This window comes from Oncorhynchus gorbuscha, linkage group LG05, assembly GCF_021184085.1.
Source record: "Oncorhynchus gorbuscha isolate QuinsamMale2020 ecotype Even-year linkage group LG05, OgorEven_v1.0, whole genome shotgun sequence".
In the NCBI taxonomy this organism is placed as follows: Eukaryota; Metazoa; Chordata; class Actinopteri; order Salmoniformes; family Salmonidae; genus Oncorhynchus; species Oncorhynchus gorbuscha.
The window spans coordinates 85,401,345-85,418,844 of NC_060177.1; the positions used below are offsets into that span (position 1 = coordinate 85,401,345).

The following is a 17,500-nucleotide window of genomic DNA, read 5'->3' on the forward strand; positions in this document are numbered from 1 at the left end:
AAGGGGGATACCTAGTCAGTTGTACAACGGAAAGGGGGATACCTAGTCAGTTGTACAACATAAAGGGGGATACCTAGTCAGTTGTACAACAGAAAGGGCGATACCTAGTCAGTTGCACAACAGAAAGGGGGATACCTAGTCAGTTATACAACAGAAAGGGGGGTACCTAGTCAGTTGTACAACAGAAAGGAAAGGGGGATACAGTGGGGGAAAAAGTATTTCATCAGCCACCAATTGTGCAAGTTCTCCCACTTAAAAAAAATGAGAGAGGCCTGTATTTTTCATCATAGATACACTTCAACTATGACACACAAAATGAGACAAAAAATCCAGAAAATCACATTGTAGGATTTTTTATGAATTTATTATGCAAATCATCTAAACCCAGAGAATTAGAGTGATGTTGTTAGGTTATGACTCATCTATACCCAGAGAATCAGAGTAATGTCGTTAGGTTGTGACTCATCTATACCCAGAGAATCAGAGTGATGTCGTTAGGTTGTGACTCATCTATACCCAGAGATTCAGAGTGATGTCGTTAGGTTGTGACTCATCTATACCCAGAGAATCAGAGTGATGTCGTTAGGTTGTGACTCATCTATACCCAGAGAATCAGAGTGATGTCGATAGGTTGTGACTCATCTATACCCAGAGAATCAGAGTGATGTCGTTAGGTTCTGACCCATCTATACCCAGAGATTCAGAGTGATGTCGTTAGGTTGTGACTCATCTATACCCAGAGAATCAGAGTGATGTCGTTAGGTTCTGACCCATCTATACCCAGAGATTCAGAGTGATGTCGTTAGGTTCTGACTCATCTATACCCAGAGAATCAGAGTGATGTCGTTAGGTTCTGACTCATCTATACCCAGAGAATCAGAGTGATGTCGTTAGGTTCTGACTCATCTATACCCAGAGAATCAGAGTGATGTCGTTAGGTTCTGACTCATCTATACCCAGAGATTCATGAGTGATGTCGTTAGGTTGTGACTCATCTATACCCAGAGAATCAGAGTGATGTCGTTAGGTTGTGACACAGCTTGTCATGCTGTGTTTATTGTACTGCTGAGTTTCTGTCATCTGACTGTTTTCTATGGGGATTAAGGTCTGTTTAATAATTATACTGAATTATGATTTAAGAGGTCAAAAGTCAATTGTAAATTTTGTTAAAGATTAACTATCAGACTGTAATATAATACAGTGTGTGTGTTTATAGTCAGATGATGTCATGTGTATCTGAGAGAGGAGCTGTGAGATCTGTCTTTATCTCTCTTGTTCATTTGATTTTCTCTCATTCACTTTTGTTTGTTATTTGAATGATCTTTCTGTTGAAGACATTTTATATAATCCTCTGATTATATATTATCAGCTGTTAAGATACTGTTTATTATATTGGTTTTTATCTATTGAATCAATACATGGGTAGCCTACTCTGTATTTCCTATGCTAATCACTATCAAATGTGACCTGTTCTGATTTGAATAACATTCAGGCATTATATAACATGCATCATTTACCATAACTACAGTATGTAGTGTAATGTATGAGTCTAATGTATATGCCGTTAGCCCAGTTACAATGTGACATGTAAAAACAAATACAACTTTAAGTATTAAATGTCAATATTATTTGTTAATCTCTGTATCAGATTAACTTGATTTGAATGAAACACATTTTTCCTCTCGTCAATAATAGGAGGACGTCTCTGATCAATAAAGATTAAGAATCAAAGAGAAGTGTAACTTTATTTAAATTCTCATTTTATTGGTAACACCTTAACACATTTCCTTAAGTTAGAGAAACACATGTAGCATGTTCAAGTACGGATCAATAACCAGAAGAATTAGAGAAATCTAGGATAAATATATTCTACAGAAGAAACCCAAACTGATACAAAGAGAACAAGTCAGGGAAAATATGCAGAGTCAACTGTAGAGAAATGATTGAATAAGGTTTTTAAACAGAGAGACGAGGAACATAGTTAAGTAAATACTACAGAGATATACTAACTCAGTGTTGTCAGTGGAGGGGGTCTAGTCACTGGATGGATGGAGGGGGAAGGGGGGTAGAGGAGTTTCATAAAGACCACAACACTTCCTCTCTCTACCTCTGCAGTCCATACTAACACATGTTTATATTACATCATATTTATCAACTGATTAGTACACTGGAAGAAGCTTGCAGTCGCTTAAAAAGTTGGACATCACCTACTAACATAATCACCTACTGATGTAGAATGTGCACTTTGTATTTTGTAAGTTTGAACGTTTCTAGTGTGTTCTTCCCTCTGAAGTCTATTAGAGCTGATTGCTAACAGTTTGCTTAAAGGGTAGTAACTTCAGCAGCCACAGTGATTTACAACCTGAGACTAATCTGACCCCAGATCAGCTAGTTGTGCTTTATTACATGTGAAAGTGACCTCTAGTGGCTTAACAATGGAACATTCTTTATGCCTCCTGGTGAGAAAGTATGGAGTAATGTTCCTCTCAGAATAGGTTGGATCATAACTTCCACTTAGGTCAAATTTTCACTTAGTCTCCCACTGACATCGATGCCTGATACACTTTCTCCACTGTAGAAAAGTACGCTATATTTAACATTCAGACCCATATAAAAGCTATAGAATCTTCATTACATGTTCATCATCACCATCACCTTCATCTTAATCGTCATCATCTTCATCATCACTGCCATCATCATCATCACCGTCATCATAGCCTTATCACATTCATCTATCTTTGATATCTATCATCTCGAGACAATAGTTGTATGGTTTTTAAAAGCTAAGATGAATAGATAGAGGTTTAGTATTCCAACATTCAGTAGAAAATTAGAAAGAGAAGAAGAGAAAGGACAAACACCTAAACTAGTGTCGTCATGCAAAGAAATGCCAGCTAAGATACTAGTTAATAGTGGTTCTGTAATACTGTATACTTCTCCCTAAGATACTAGTTAATAGTGGTTCTGTAATACTGTATACTCCCCCCTAAGATACTAGTTAATAGTGGTTGTGTAATACTGTGTACTCCCCCCTAAGATACTAGTTAATAGTGGTTGTGTAATACTGTGTACTCCCCCCTAAGATACTAGTTAATAGTGGTTCTGTAATACTGTATACTCCCCCCTAAGATACTAGTTAATAGTGGTTGTGTAATACTGTATACTCCCCCCTAAGATACTAGTTAATAGTGGTTCTGTAATACTGTATACTCCCCCCCTAAGATAGTAGTTAATAGTGGTTCTGTAATACTGTATACTCCCCCCTAAGATACTAGTTAATAGTGGTTCTGTAATACTGTATACTCCCCCTAAGATAGTAGTTAATAGTGGTTGTGTAATACTGTATACTCCCCCTAAGATAGTAGTTAATAGTGGTTCTGTAATACTGTATACTCCCCCCTAAGATACTAGTTAATAGTGGTTGTGTAATACTGTATACTCCCCCCTAAGATACTAGTTAATAGTGGTTGTGTAATACTGTATACTCCCCCCTATGATACTAGTTAATAGTGGTTGTGTAATACTGTATACTCCCCCCTAAGATAGTAGTTAATAGTGGTTCTGTAATACTGTATACTCCCCCCTATGATACTAGTTAATAGTGGTTGTGTAATACTGTATACTCCCCCCTAAGATACTAGTTAATAGTGGTTCTGTAATACTGTATACTCTCCCCTTTTTAAATATGCTTCTTCTTTTTATATAGATTTTCAGTGCTAGTAAAGACACAAAGAAGAACCCAACAGCACCTTTGTACATACTGCTTTCTCTCGTTTTTCTTGGAGGGGGGAGGAGGAGGGGTCACGTGTTTGGTTAGCTCGATCACTCAGGAACACTTCTCAGGACATATATACAATGAAGCCTTCATCTTTCAACTAGGGAACCTCCACTGCAAGCATAAATCAACAGACAGTAATCAAACATGAACCTGAGGGAGAAACTAAGTAAATGCACTTTAAACTATCCAACAAAATAAATAAATATAAACCTGAGGACTAACCAACCGGGTGACCGTCTGACTGTCCAATGTGATGGCTTCGCTAAAAAATTGCCTGCCCAAAAGCGACAAGACACCTAAGGCAGCCAATCACAGGCAGGCATAACGACTACGGTGGGACGGCGTCAGGAGAAAACCTCACACCTATTCGTTAAAGAGAAATAGTCCTGTGGCGATGTCTCTTCAGAGAGCGACACATCCTCACTGCTAAAGTACATGTGTGTATGAAGCTATCTATAGTGTATAAATCCATCTGTCCATCCCTGTTGGCCTTGGCACAAACACGGTGATTAGTACGAACAGAAGTCAATATCACCAGATAGTAACAAGTCAATGAGAATGATATTACAAATGTGAAAATATAAAGCTGAAATAAAGCCTTCCTCACCTAACCTGCCTCTCTCTCATCTGGAACACAAACAACAGGCGCTCTCCCTCATACACACACTCTTCTGCATACCCTGTCAGACCTCAGTCACAGCTCTCCACTCTAACATGAGCAGCAACTACAGAGACCACAGGACAGAGAGTCAAGGTGTATACAAAATAAACACACACATTCATCCATGTGATCTCATGGCTAAAACACCTTCCACCTGCAGATCGCAGAGGCCCACATCTCTCCAGTCCACACATACATACAATAGTCATCCAACAGCCTCTGCCTGTTACCTCTCCATTAAGGTCCCCTCCACATATTAAACAGGCATCAGTGAGGACAGCCCTGGGCACGGCTCCCTGCAGGACCTCAGTAGTGATGCAGTTTCCACTCTTGACGCCTCGTCAAACACACCCCTCACAAAAACAAGTTGATTTCTTGAACATGATCTTGGGCTGAGTATAATATAATAGATAACATACAAGAAGCTTAATATATTATTATTATTAAACAAAAACTGCCTATATCATTTTGTCACTTAATAGCCACAATAAAAACAGCCAAATATCGAAAACATCATGTTTCCTTAAAAGATAGTTTCTCTATCTAGAAACTCTAGAAACCACTATCATTAAGAATTAGAATTATACAAATGATTTACTTAAATTGTGTAATAGTAGTAATAATAATGATAATAATGATTATAATAATAGATTTTGACTTAACTTTATATCATGTAATTCCTGTGTTACACAACACAGGTTTAGATGGGAACGAGGAAGAGGGGACATCATGAGACAAAATAGGAAGAATCAAACGCACACGAGGATGAGAAAACACCCCAATACTCCCCTAACACACACACCCTCAATACACTCCCTTTCCCAAATCGTAATACTGGGCGTGAGTGTGGCGAGGGGAGAGTTGGAGAGGTTGGGTTTGTGGGAGGGTTGACCGTGAGTTAACAGTGGGTTGGGGTTGCGGTGAGAAGAGGGTTGCTGTTGTTGGATGGTTGGTTGGTTGGTTGGTTGGTTGTTGAGATGGCGTTGTCAGTGGGTACAGTGGGTTGGGGTTGTTGGTTGGTTGGTTGGTTGGTTGGTTGGTTGGTTGGTTGGTTGTTGAGATGGTGTTGTCAGTGGGTACAGTGGGTTGGGGTTGTTGGTTGGTTGTTGAGATGGTGTTGTCAGTGGGTACAGTGGGTTGGGGTTGTTGGTTGGTTGTTGAGATGGCGTTGTCAGTGGGTACAGTGGGTTGGGGTTGTTGGTTGGTTGTTGAGATGGCGTTGTCAGTGGCTACAGTGGGTTGGGGTTGTTGGTTGGTTGTTGAGATGGCGTTGTCAGTGGGTACAGAGGGTTGGGGTTGTTGGTTGGTTGTTGAGATGGTGTTGTCAGTGGGTACAGTGGGTTGGGGTTGTTGGTTGGTTATTGAGATGGTGTTGTCAGTGGGTACAGTGGGTTGGGGTTGTTGGTTGGTTGTTGAGATGGTGTTGTCAGTGGGTACAGTGGGTTGGGGTTGTTGGTTGGTTGTTGAGATGGCGTTGTCAGTGGCTACAGTGGGTTGGGGTTGTTGGTTGGTTGGTTGGTTGGTTGGTTGGTTCTTGAGATGGTGTTGTCAGTGGGTACAGTGGGTTGGGGTTGTTGGTTGGTTGGTTGGTTATTGAGATGGCGTTGTCAGTGGGTACAGTGGGTTGGGGTTGTTGGTTGGTTGTTGAGATGGCGTTGTCAGGGGGTACAGTGGGTTGGGGTTGTTGGTTGGTTGTTGAGATGGTGTTGTCAGGGGGTACAGTGGGTTGGGGTTGTTGGTTGGTTGTTGAGATGGCGTTGTCAGGGGGTACAGTGGGTTGGGGTTGTTGGTTGGTTGTTGAGATGGCGTTGTCAGGGGGTACAGTGGGTTGGGGTTGTTGGTTGGTTGTTGAGATGGCGTTGTCAGGGGGTACAGTGGGTTGGGGTTGTTGGTTGGTTGTTGAGATGGTGTTGTCAGTGGGTACAGTGGGTTGGGGGTTGTTGGTTGGTTGTTGAGATGGCGTTGTCAGGGGGTACAGTGGGTTGGGGTTGTTGGTTGGTTGGTTGGTTGGTTCTTGAGATGGCATTGTCAGGGGGTACAGTGGGTTGGGGTTGTTGGTTGGTTGTTGAGATGGCGTTGTCAGGGGGTACAGTGGGTTGGGGTTGTTGGTTGGTTGTTGAGATGGTGTTGTCAGTGGCAGACGGCGACAGACAAGGGGGCGGTAGTTGTAGAGAAGAGATGCATGCTGGGTATCCGGTGTGCGAGAGGTCTGGTGCTGCAGGATTAGAGCCACCCAGCACTGGACATGTTCTCCGCCTCCCTCCCTCCCTCCCTCCCTCCCTCCCTCCCTCCCTCCCTCCCTCCCTCCCTCCCTCCCTCCCTCCCTCCCTCCCTCTCTCTCCAGCAGAGCACTCTTGTCAGACATGGCTTTGGCATTCTCCTCCTAAAATACAGGACAAGACACTATTTAACAGGCCTTTGAATACTTTCTGAAACAAGTTCTAAAGGGGCAAAGGGGGACTCAATACACTTTACTAAAACCGCATTGAAACTGTGTATAAATGATACTGGACCTACATTCATACAGTTTATTGACTGAGTCCAGTTCACTAATAATCACTACATTCATACACTTTATTGACTGGGACCAGTTCACTAATAATCACTACATTCATGCAGTTTATTGACTGTGTCCAGCTCACTAATAATCACTACATTCATACAGTTTATTGACTGGGACCAGTTCACTAATAATCACTACATTCATACAGTTTATTGACTGGGACCAGTTCACTAATAATCACTACATTCATACAGTTTATTGACTGGGTCCAGTTCACTAATAATCACTACATTCATACAGTTTATTGACTGTGTCCAGTTCACTAATAATCACTACATTCATACAGTTTATTGACTGGGACCAGCTGACTAATAATCACTGAGATGAAATCTAGACAGTCAAGGAGCATACAAAATTCCATTATGTATGGATAGACTAATCTTTGCTCATTTTGACGGAGAGGGAATATATAAATCATTTTCAGTGCTGCTGCTGCCCCCCCCGGACCTCGTCGAAGACCGAATGCGGCCCTTTCCGTACCTCACGTACATCACTGGAGAGGCGCAGCGGGAGCGCCCGAGCAGTGGAAGTGGACGTTCTGCCACTTGGAGTCCCGGCGGTGCCACACCCTAGTCTCCTCTGATTGGCTGGAGCGTGGATGGCCCAGGCCGTCGACAAATTGGGTGAGTCGGATGTAGGCGATGCAGGCAGCGTCCTCTCCAATCAGGTGGACGTGGGGGTTGAGGATGGTGGTGTGGATAGGTTTACTGTTCTTAGACAGAACTGGAGGGAGGGAGGGAGGGAGGGAGGGAGGGAGGGAGGGAGGGAGGGAGGGAGGGAGGGAGGGAGCATTGTTTTTGTCCATTGGTCTACTAACGAGTATTAACTCAAGTTATGAGAAGTGCTCTGTTGCTTGTTCTTACGGTTCTCAAAATAGAATCTGTGGAAGTCCATTCCCTCCACCAGGTTTCCCAGGGCCTCGGGCTCAAAGGAGGTTAGACCAGGATCACAGATCTTACTGTGGAGAGAGACAAACACAGGTCAATGTTTCTCTCACACACACACACACGCACATACATTACAATACATGTTCACACTACAAATGACTAAACCAATCATCAAATGTGTAGCTACCCACAGACACGCACGCACACACGCACGCACGCACGCACACACACACACACACACAGACTCTCTCTCTCTTTTGCTCTCACACACAAACACAGTCAGACTCTCACACACTCTGACTCTCTCACACTCAAATGAACTCACGCGTATGCCTCAAAGTCTCCATTGTTGACAGCCTGGATCAGCTGTTCAGTGATCTTAATGATGTCTTGTTTACGTGCTGTAGGAGGAAAGCAGGACATAGTCACACACAAGTGGAGATAACTAGTGGAGGGCAGTGAGAATGCAGAGTCTCCACCTCATACGCATGCAAACATTATTGATTAGTAATCTGGTATCAACCACCAGCACAACTACACACAGGCACACACTGTTGATAACTCTCACAGCTGAACGAACAAACTGTTGATAACTCTCACAGCTGAACAAACAAACTGTTGATAACTCTCACAGCTGAACAAACTGTTGATAACTCTCACAGCTGAACAAACAAACTGTTGATAACTCTCACAGCTGAACAAACTGTTGATAACTCTCACAGCTGAACACACTGTTGATAACTCTCACAGCTGAACACACTGTTGATAACTCTCACAGCTGAACACACTGTTGATAACTCTCACAGCTGAACAAACTGTTGATAACTCTCACAGCTGAACACACTGTTGATAACTCTCACAGCTGAACACACTGTTGATAACTCTCACAGCTGAATGAACAAACTGTTGATAACTCTCACAGCTGAACACACTGTTGATAACTCTCACAGCTGAACACACTGTTGATAACTCTCAAAGCTGAACAAACTGTTGATAACTCTCACAGCTGAACAAACTGTTGATAACTCTCACAGCTGAACACACTGTTGATAACTCTCACAGCTGAACAAACTGTTGATAACTCTCACAGCTGAACAAACTGTTGATAACTCTCACAGCTGAACCCACTGTTGATAACTCTCACAGCTGAACACACTGTTGATAACTCTCACAGCTGAACAAACTGTTGATAACTCTCACAGCTGAACACACTGTTGATAACTCTCACAGCTGAACAAACTGTTGATAACTCTCACAGCTGAACAAACTGTTGATAACTCTCACAGCTGAACGAACAAACTGTTGATAACTCTCACAGCTGAACACACTGTTGATAACTCTCACAGCTGAACAAACTGTTGATAACTCTCACAGCTGAATGAACAAACTGTTGATAACTCTCACAGCTGAACACACTGTTGATAACTCTCACAGCAGAACAAACAAACTGTTGATAACTCTCACAGCTGAACAAACTGTTGATAACTCTCACAGCAGAACAAACAAACTGTTGATAACTCTCACAGCTGAACACACTGTTGATAACTCTCACAGCTGAACACACTGTTGATAACTCTCACAGCTGAACACACTGTTGATAACTCTCACAGCTGAACACACTGTTGATAACTCTCACAGCTGAACACACTGTTGATAACTCTCACAGCTGAACGAACAACAGCTTCCATTCCATCTGGCATAATATCGCTGCAGTTAATATTAGTTGCTACACGGGAAACCACACAATTCACAATTTTCACATCCAACAAGCAAAACACCACCACACATGTATATCAAATCAAATCAACTGTAATTGGTCAGGTGCCCGTAAAATGGGCTCAATCCACTGCAGCGACATTTCTGTCTTTTAAATGCCCTAATCAAAAAAAGGTGTCACGACTTCTGCCAAAGTCTGTTCCTCTCCTTGTTTGGGCGATGTTTTCAGCGGACGATGTCACCGGTCTTCTGGCCCATCACCGATCCATTTCTAATGTTCCATTTGTTTCCTCTGGTTGTGGCACTCACCTGGTTTCAATCCCCTAATTACATGTTGTATATGTTCCCTCTGTTTCCTCCATGTCCTTGTCAGGAATTGTTTATTGTAAGTACTTGTGCTTCATGTGACTGGTGCGATACGGGTTTTGTTGTGTTTTTGTTATTTTTGTACGCCGGCAGTTATGTACATTAAACGGCTATTTACCAAGTTCTGCTCTCCAGTCACCACCAGTCACGCACCAGTCACACACCAGTCACCACCAGTCACGCACCAGTCACCACCAGTCACCACCAGTCACCACCAGTCACCACCAGTCACCACCAGTCACCACCAGTCACCACCAGTCACGCACCCCTGACAAAAGGCATCTAGAGCAACACTCAAACCACGTTGTAAACACCAAAACAATAGATTCAAACCTATATGGCCTAGAGCTGGGTAAGAGGCCTGCCTCGCCTGGTATAATGATCGGGGTCAGGGTGCTGAGTGAGTGGCATCACAGCGTGCACTGTCGGTGTAAACCCACGAAGCCATTTGATTGGCAGATTCTCTGAGGTCAGGGGTCATGCTGAGTACTCACTCTGAGAGGTGAGGGTGAGGCTGGAGAGGGACATGGGGGGAGGAGGGGAGGTGGGGTGTGATGGGTGGGGGGTGGGCCTGGGAGCTGGTACCACCTCCGCCTCGGCGGGCGCAGGTGGAGTGGGGGCTGAGGATGGGGCGGACGAACGGCGAACATTGCTCACTAGGTCTGAGAGACGGGATACTGGTCGCAGGAGGGAGAGAGAGCAACGGAAAGATAGAGAAGGAGAAATGAATAAAAAGATAAGGAGGTGTAGAACAGATCAGAAAAAAAAACAAGTATAAAGAACGCACACAAAGTGACATATTCTATGAAACAGATTTAGAATGAAGATTACATATATTTAGCCGATGTTATTGCGGGTGTAGCTAAATGCTTATGTTCCTTTTGGAGCTAGGAGCACAAGCATTTCACTACACCCGCAAAAACATCTGTTAAATACATGTTACTAATAAAATGCAATTTACTTGGATTATGAAACATGTCAATGGAAACCTCTCAAAACACATATAATAGAACAAAACTGAACAGTTTCCTATGAGAGAGAATACAGTGCCATTTTGGAACACAGCGCTGATTGTCTAAGTACCTACAGTACCAGTCAAAAGTTTGGACACACCTACTCATTCAAGGGTATTTTCTACATTCTAGAATAGTAGTGAAGAGATCAAAACTATGAAATAACACACATGGAATCATATAGTAACCAAAAAAGTGTTACATAAATCAAAATATTTTTTATATTTGAGGTTCTTCAAAGTAGCCACCCTTTGCCTTGATGACAGCTTTGCACACTCTTGGCATTCTCTCAACCAGCTTCATGAGGTAGTCACCTGGAATTAACTGGTGTGCCTTGTTAAAAGTTAATATTTAGAGTTTCTTTCCTTCTTAATTAATTTGAGACAATCAGTTGTGTTGTGACAAGGTAGGGGTGGTATACAGAAGTGAGCCCTATTTGGTAAAATACCATATTATTGCAAGAACAGCTCAAATAAGCAAAGAGAAACGACAGTTAATCGTTACTTTAAGACATGAAGGTCAATGCGGAAAATGTCAAGAACTTTGAAAGTTTCTTCAAGTGCAGTCGCAAAAACCATCAAACGCTATGATGAAACTGGCTCTCATGAGGACCGCCACAGGAAAGGAAGACCCAGAGTTATCTCTCCTGCAGAGGATAAGTTCATTAGCGTTACCAGCCTCAGATTGCAGCCCAAATAAATGCTTCCCGAGTTCAAGTAACAGACACATCTCAACATCAACTGTTCAGAGGAGACTGTGTGAATCAGGCCTTCATGGTCGAATTGCTGCAAAGAAACCAGTACTACAAGGACAACAATAATAAGAAGAGACTTGCTTGGGCCAAGAAACCTGAGGAATGGACATTAGACAGGAGGAAATCTGTCCTTTGGTCTGATGCGTATTAATTTGAGATGTTTGGTTCCAACCGCTGTGTCTTTGTGAGATGCAGAGTAGGCGAACGGATTATCTCCACATGTGTGGTTCCCACTGTGAAGCATGGAGGAGGAGGTGTGATGGTGCTTTTCTGGTGACACTGTCTGTGATTTATTTAGAATTCAAGGCACACTTAACCAGCATGGCTTCCACAGCATTCTGCAGCAATACACCATCCCATTTGATTTACGCTTAGTAGGACTATCGTTTGTTTTTCAACAGGACAATGACCCAACACACCTCCAGGCTGTGTAAGGGCTATTTGACCAAGAAGGAGAGTGATGGAGTTCTGCATCAGATGGCCTGGTCTCCACAATCACCTGACCTCAACAGAATTGAGATGGTTTGGGATGAGTTGGATTGCAGAGTGAAGGAAAAGCAGCCAACAAGTGCTCAGCATATGTGGAAACTCCTTCAAGACGGTTGGAAAAGCATCCCAGGTGAAGCTGGTTGAGAGAATGCCAAGAGTGTGCAAAGCTGTCATTAATTAAGGCAGAAGGGTGGTTATTTTCAAGAATCTAAAATCTATTTTAATTTGTTTAACACTTTTTTGGTTACCAAATGATTCCATATGTGTTATTTCATAGTTTTGATGTCTGCATTATTATTCTACAATGTAGAAAATAGTCAAAACAAAGAAAAAACATTGAATTAATATATATATATATATATATATATATATGTATATATGTGTCCAAACTTTTGACTGGTACTGTACATTGCGTCCCAAATGGCATCCTGTCCCTATCACCTACATAGTGTACTATATTTAGCCTGACCCCTATGGGCCCAGGTCAAAAGTGTTGTAAGAATAGGGTACCATTTGTTACGCACCCCTGTAGTGCACTTACACTGCATGGGGGTGTGTGCCATGGGTGGGGAGGTGGTGGAGGGGGCAGCTGGAGGGGGTGTGCTGGTACCCCCCTCGCTGTCAGACATGGGCCCTGATGCCCTGCGTACAACGCCAAAGAGGTCTGTCAGCTTAGTGGCTGGGGGGGTGAGGCAGTGAGGGAGGGAGTGAGGGAGGGAGGGAGGGGCAGGGGGAGGGAGGGAGGGAGGGAGGGCAAGGAGGGAGGGAGAGAGGGGCAAGGAGGGAGGGAGGGAGGGAGGGAGGGAGGGAGGGGCAAGGAGGGAGGGAGGGAGGGAGGGAGGGCAATGGAGGGAGAGAGGGGCAAGGAGGGAGGGAGGGAGAGAGGGGCAAGGAGGGAGGGAGAGAGGGGCAAGGAGGGAGGGAGAGAGGGGCAAGGAGGGAGGGAGGGAGAGAGAGGCAAGGAGGGAGGAAGGGAGGCAATGAATATGAATCAAATAAAAGAGAACAGAACAGATCTTCACCGACAAACTGCATGCCAAAAAGGAGAAAGAGCTGAAACAGAATCCATGCATGCGCCATTGGGACTGGGATGCTGTTCTGTCTGTGTCCACAAGAGGGAGACATGCGCCATTGGGACTGTGATGCTGTTCCGTCTGTGTCCACAAGAAGGAGACATGCACCATTGGGACTGTGATGCTGTTCTGTCTGTGTCCACAAGAAGGAGACATGCACCATTGGGACTGTGATGCTGTTCTGTCTGTGGCCACAAGAGGGAGACATGCGCCATTGGGACTGTGATGCTGTTCTGTCTGTGTCCACAAGAGGGAGACATGCGCCATTTGGGACTGTGATGCTGTTCTGTCTGTGTCCCATTGGGACTGTGAACAAGAGGGAGACATGCGCCATTGGGACTGTGATGCTGTTCTGTCTGACAAGAGGGAGATATGTTGGGACTGTGATGCTGTTCCGTCTGTGTCCACAAGAAGGAGACATGCACCATTGGGACTGTGATGCTGTTCTGTCTGTGGCCACAAGAGGGAGACATGCGCCATTGGGACTGTGATGCTGTTCCGTCTGTGTCCACAAGAGGGAGACATGCACCATTGGGACTGTGATGCTGTTCTGTCTGTGTCCACCAGTGGGAGACAGTGAGCCGCTACACATACAGCTTAGAAGGCTCAAAACGGAACGACAGGAGAGGGGGATGAAGGGATTGGAGATAGAGAGAGGAGTGAGGGATGAGAAACAGAGTAGTGTGTACATCTCTAAATCTCTCTACACATGAGGCCAGCTTTTTCATGCTAGGCTAAGTTATAATTTATAGGCTAGTTTTTGTTAGACAATGTGATGTAGGATAAGTATTCCCTCTCCCCTTTAAGATTTAGATGCACTATTGTAAAGTGACTGTTCCACTGGATGTCATAAGGTGAATGCACCAATTTGTAAGTCGCTCTGGATAAGAGCGTCTGCTAAATGACTTAAATGTAAATGTAAATGTCTCTACTCATATTTGTATAATACAGGCTTTATTCACAACAGTTGTTAGACATGATTGTTTGATATTAACACTGGCGACTAGTGAAGAAAAGAGGAAGGATAACCTGGGTTCACTCAAGCTACATCATTCATGATTCAGAAGGACCAAGCCACATCATTCGGAAGGACATGGGTTCACTCAAGCTACATCATTCAGAAAGACATGGGTTCACTCAAGCTACATCATTCAGAAGGACCTGGGTTCACTCAAGCTACATCATTTGGAAAGACATGGGTTCACTCAAGCTACATCATTTGGAAGGACATGGGTTCACTCAAGCTACATCATTCAGAAGGACCTGGGTTCACTCAAGCTACATCATTCGGAAGGACATGGGTTCACTCAAGCTACATCATTCAGAAGGACCTGGGTTCACTCAAGCTACATCATTTGGAAGGACATGGGTTCACTCAAGCTACATCATTCAGAAAGACATGGGTTCACTCAAGCTACATCATTCAGAAGGACCTGGGTTCACTCAAGCTACATCATTCAGAAAGACCTGGGTTCACTCAAGCTACATCATTCAGAAAGACCTGGGTTCACTCAAGCTACATCATTCAGAAGGACCTGGGTTCACTCAAGCTACATCATTCAGAAAGTGTTCTATAAGTTGTGATGGTGAAAACACAAGGGGTGTGTTAGCCATAAGTCACTCAGTAAGTCACTCGGTATGTCACTCAGTAAGTCACTCAGTAAGTCACTCGGTAAGTCACTCGGTAAGTCACTCGGTAAGTCACTCAGTAAGTCACTCGGTATGCCACTCAGTAAGTCACTCAGTAAGTCACTCAGTAAGTCACTCAGTAAGTCACTCAGTAAGTCACTCAGTAAGTCACTCAGTAAGTCACTCAGTAAGTCACTCAGTGAGTAAACGCAGTGAGTCAACCAGGGTTGAATGTAAGAGCATGTCTGTGTGTGTGAGCATTTATACATACGTGTGTGTGCGTTTAAGCGTAATTGTGCGTGGGGGGGGGACCTGTGGCTGGGGGGCAGGAGTGTCAGGCTGACAGTCTTAACTGAACTGTCTAAACTCTCTCACACACACACACACACACACACACACACACACACACACACACACACACACACACACACACACACACACACACACACACACACACACACACACACACACACACACACACACACACACACACACACACACACACACACACACACACACACACACACACACCAGACAGAACAATGGGAAGAGATGGATGGAAAAAAAGCTAAATGAATGAATCACAACATGTAGGAGGTAAATGGAAAGCAAATAAACACCCACTAACGATTTTAAATCTACCTTGGTTACGTTCCAAATGGCAGCCTGTTCCCTAAACACTGCTACGTTTGACAAGGACCCATAGGGGATAGGGAGCCATTTGGGATGTATCAGTAGACTCGATGCATTAAACACCTCCGCTGGATTTTCCATCTCCCCTGATGTCTTTGTTGTGGTTGAATGTTAATAAGCTAATTGGTTCTGTGGTTTATTACAGAGGTTAATTATCCAGGATGATAATTATGATCATGGTGATAATTACTATGGATGAAATGGCACCCTATTCCCTACAGAGTGCACTACTTTTGACCAGGGCTCTGTTTACTTTTCCCTTTATAGTGCACTGTTTTTTATCTGAGATCTGGTCAAAAGTATTTCACTATATAGGGCAGCGTTGCCCAACTGGCGTTCTACGTGCCGAATTTGGCCTGCCGGTGGTCTTATTTGGCTACTCAAGTTCTCTTTCTTTTTTTCTTCCCAATTCGTGATATATAATTGGTAGTTACAGTCTTGTCTCATCGCTGCAATTCCCGTACGGACTCGGGAGAGGAGAAGGTCGAGAGCCGTGCGTCCTCCGAAACACAACCCAGGCAAGCCGCACTGCGTCTTGACACAGTTCCCGCTGAACCCAGAAGCCGCTAAGCTTGCACAGTGAACGAAGCTATACCGCTAAGCTAGCATAGTGAAGGAAGCTACACTGCTAAGCTAGCACAGTGAAGGAAGCTATAGCGGTAAGCTAGCACAGTGAAGGAAGCTACACTGCTAAGCTAGCACAGTAAAGGAAGCTATAGCGCTAAGCTAGCACAGTGAAGGAAGCTATACCGCTAAGCTAGCACAGTGAAGGAAGCTATACCGCTAAGCTAGCACAGTGAAGGAAGCTATACTGCTAAGCTAGCACAGTGAAGGAAGCTATACCGCTAAGCTAGCACAGTGAAGGAAGCTATACCGCTAAGCTAGCACAGTGAAGGAAGCTATACTGCTAAGCTAGCACAGTGAAGGAAGCTATACCGCTAAGCTAGCACAGTGAAGGAAGCTATACCGCTAAGCTAGCACAGTGACGCCTGTTACATGTAGGAATATTGGATCGGCTACTACACTGGGGGAAGAGCAACAAGTGTTCTGCTATTCAGAGAGTATAAAACACAGGAACATACAGGACAGGAGGATGCATTCTGCAAAGTTCAACGATCCAGAAACTTAAAATAAACATCAAGCAAATACAGCTGATCGCAACAGGCGACTCTTCACTGTCACACACGTTAATTTAATATCACGTTGATAAGCATTTTGCTACAAAACACTATGGCACAGTAACAGTACACTAACAGTACGTCTATCAGAGCTCGTCTCTAGTGCTATGTACAGTAGCCTATCAGAGCTCGTTTCTAGTGCTATGTACAGTAGCCTATCAGAGCTCTTTTCTAGTGCTATGTACAGTAGCCTATCAGAGCTCGTCTCTAGTGCTATGTACAGTAGCCTATCAGAGCTCGTTTCTAGTGCTATGTACAGTAGCCTATCAGAGCTCGTCTCTAGTGCTATGTACAGTAGCCTATCAGAGCTCGTTTCTAGTGCTATGTACAGTAGCCTATCAGAGCTCGTCTCTAGTGCTATGTACAGTAGCCTATCAGAGCTCGTTTCTAGTGCTATGTACAGTAGCCTATCAGAGCTCGTCTCTAGTGCTATGTACCAGAATAGTACAGTAGCCTATCAGAGCTCTTCTCTAGTGCTATGTACCAGAATAGTACAGTAGCCTATCAGAGCTCTCCTCTAGTGCTATGTACAGTAGCCTATCAGAGCTCTTCTCTAGTGCTATGTACCAGAATAGTACAGTAGCCTATCAGAGCTCTCCTCTAGTGCTATGTACAGTAGCCTATCAGAGCTCGTTTCTAGTGCTATGTACAGTAGCCTATCAGAGCTCTTCTCTAGTGCTATGTACCAGAATAGTACAGT

General features: G+C 43.8%; 1 protein-coding gene across 19 annotated transcripts in view; it reads right to left on the reverse strand.

Moving 5' to 3' along the window:
• Nucleotides 1-6,762: 6,762 nt before the first annotated feature.
• LOC124036602 (calcium/calmodulin-dependent protein kinase type II subunit beta-like) overlaps nt 6,763-17,500 on the reverse strand; it is a 160,499-nt gene continuing 149,761 nt past the window's right edge. For 9 of the 19 annotated variants that reach the window (XM_046351391.1, XM_046351394.1, XM_046351395.1 and 6 more), the window contains 3 exons: nt 8,215-8,290; nt 7,866-7,960; nt 7,448-7,725 (listed from right to left, as the gene is read on the reverse strand). In XM_046351391.1, coding sequence (XP_046207347.1) covers nt 7,493-7,725; nt 7,866-7,960; nt 8,215-8,290 — 404 coding nt within the window. In that variant the 3' untranslated portion in view covers nt 7,448-7,492. Of the gene's footprint in view, nt 6,823-7,447; nt 7,726-7,865; nt 7,961-8,214; nt 8,291-10,465; nt 10,649-12,768; nt 12,907-17,500 lie in introns of those variants that run through there. The other 10 variants (XM_046351380.1, XM_046351377.1, XM_046351382.1 and 7 more) reach the window with 4 other exon arrangements.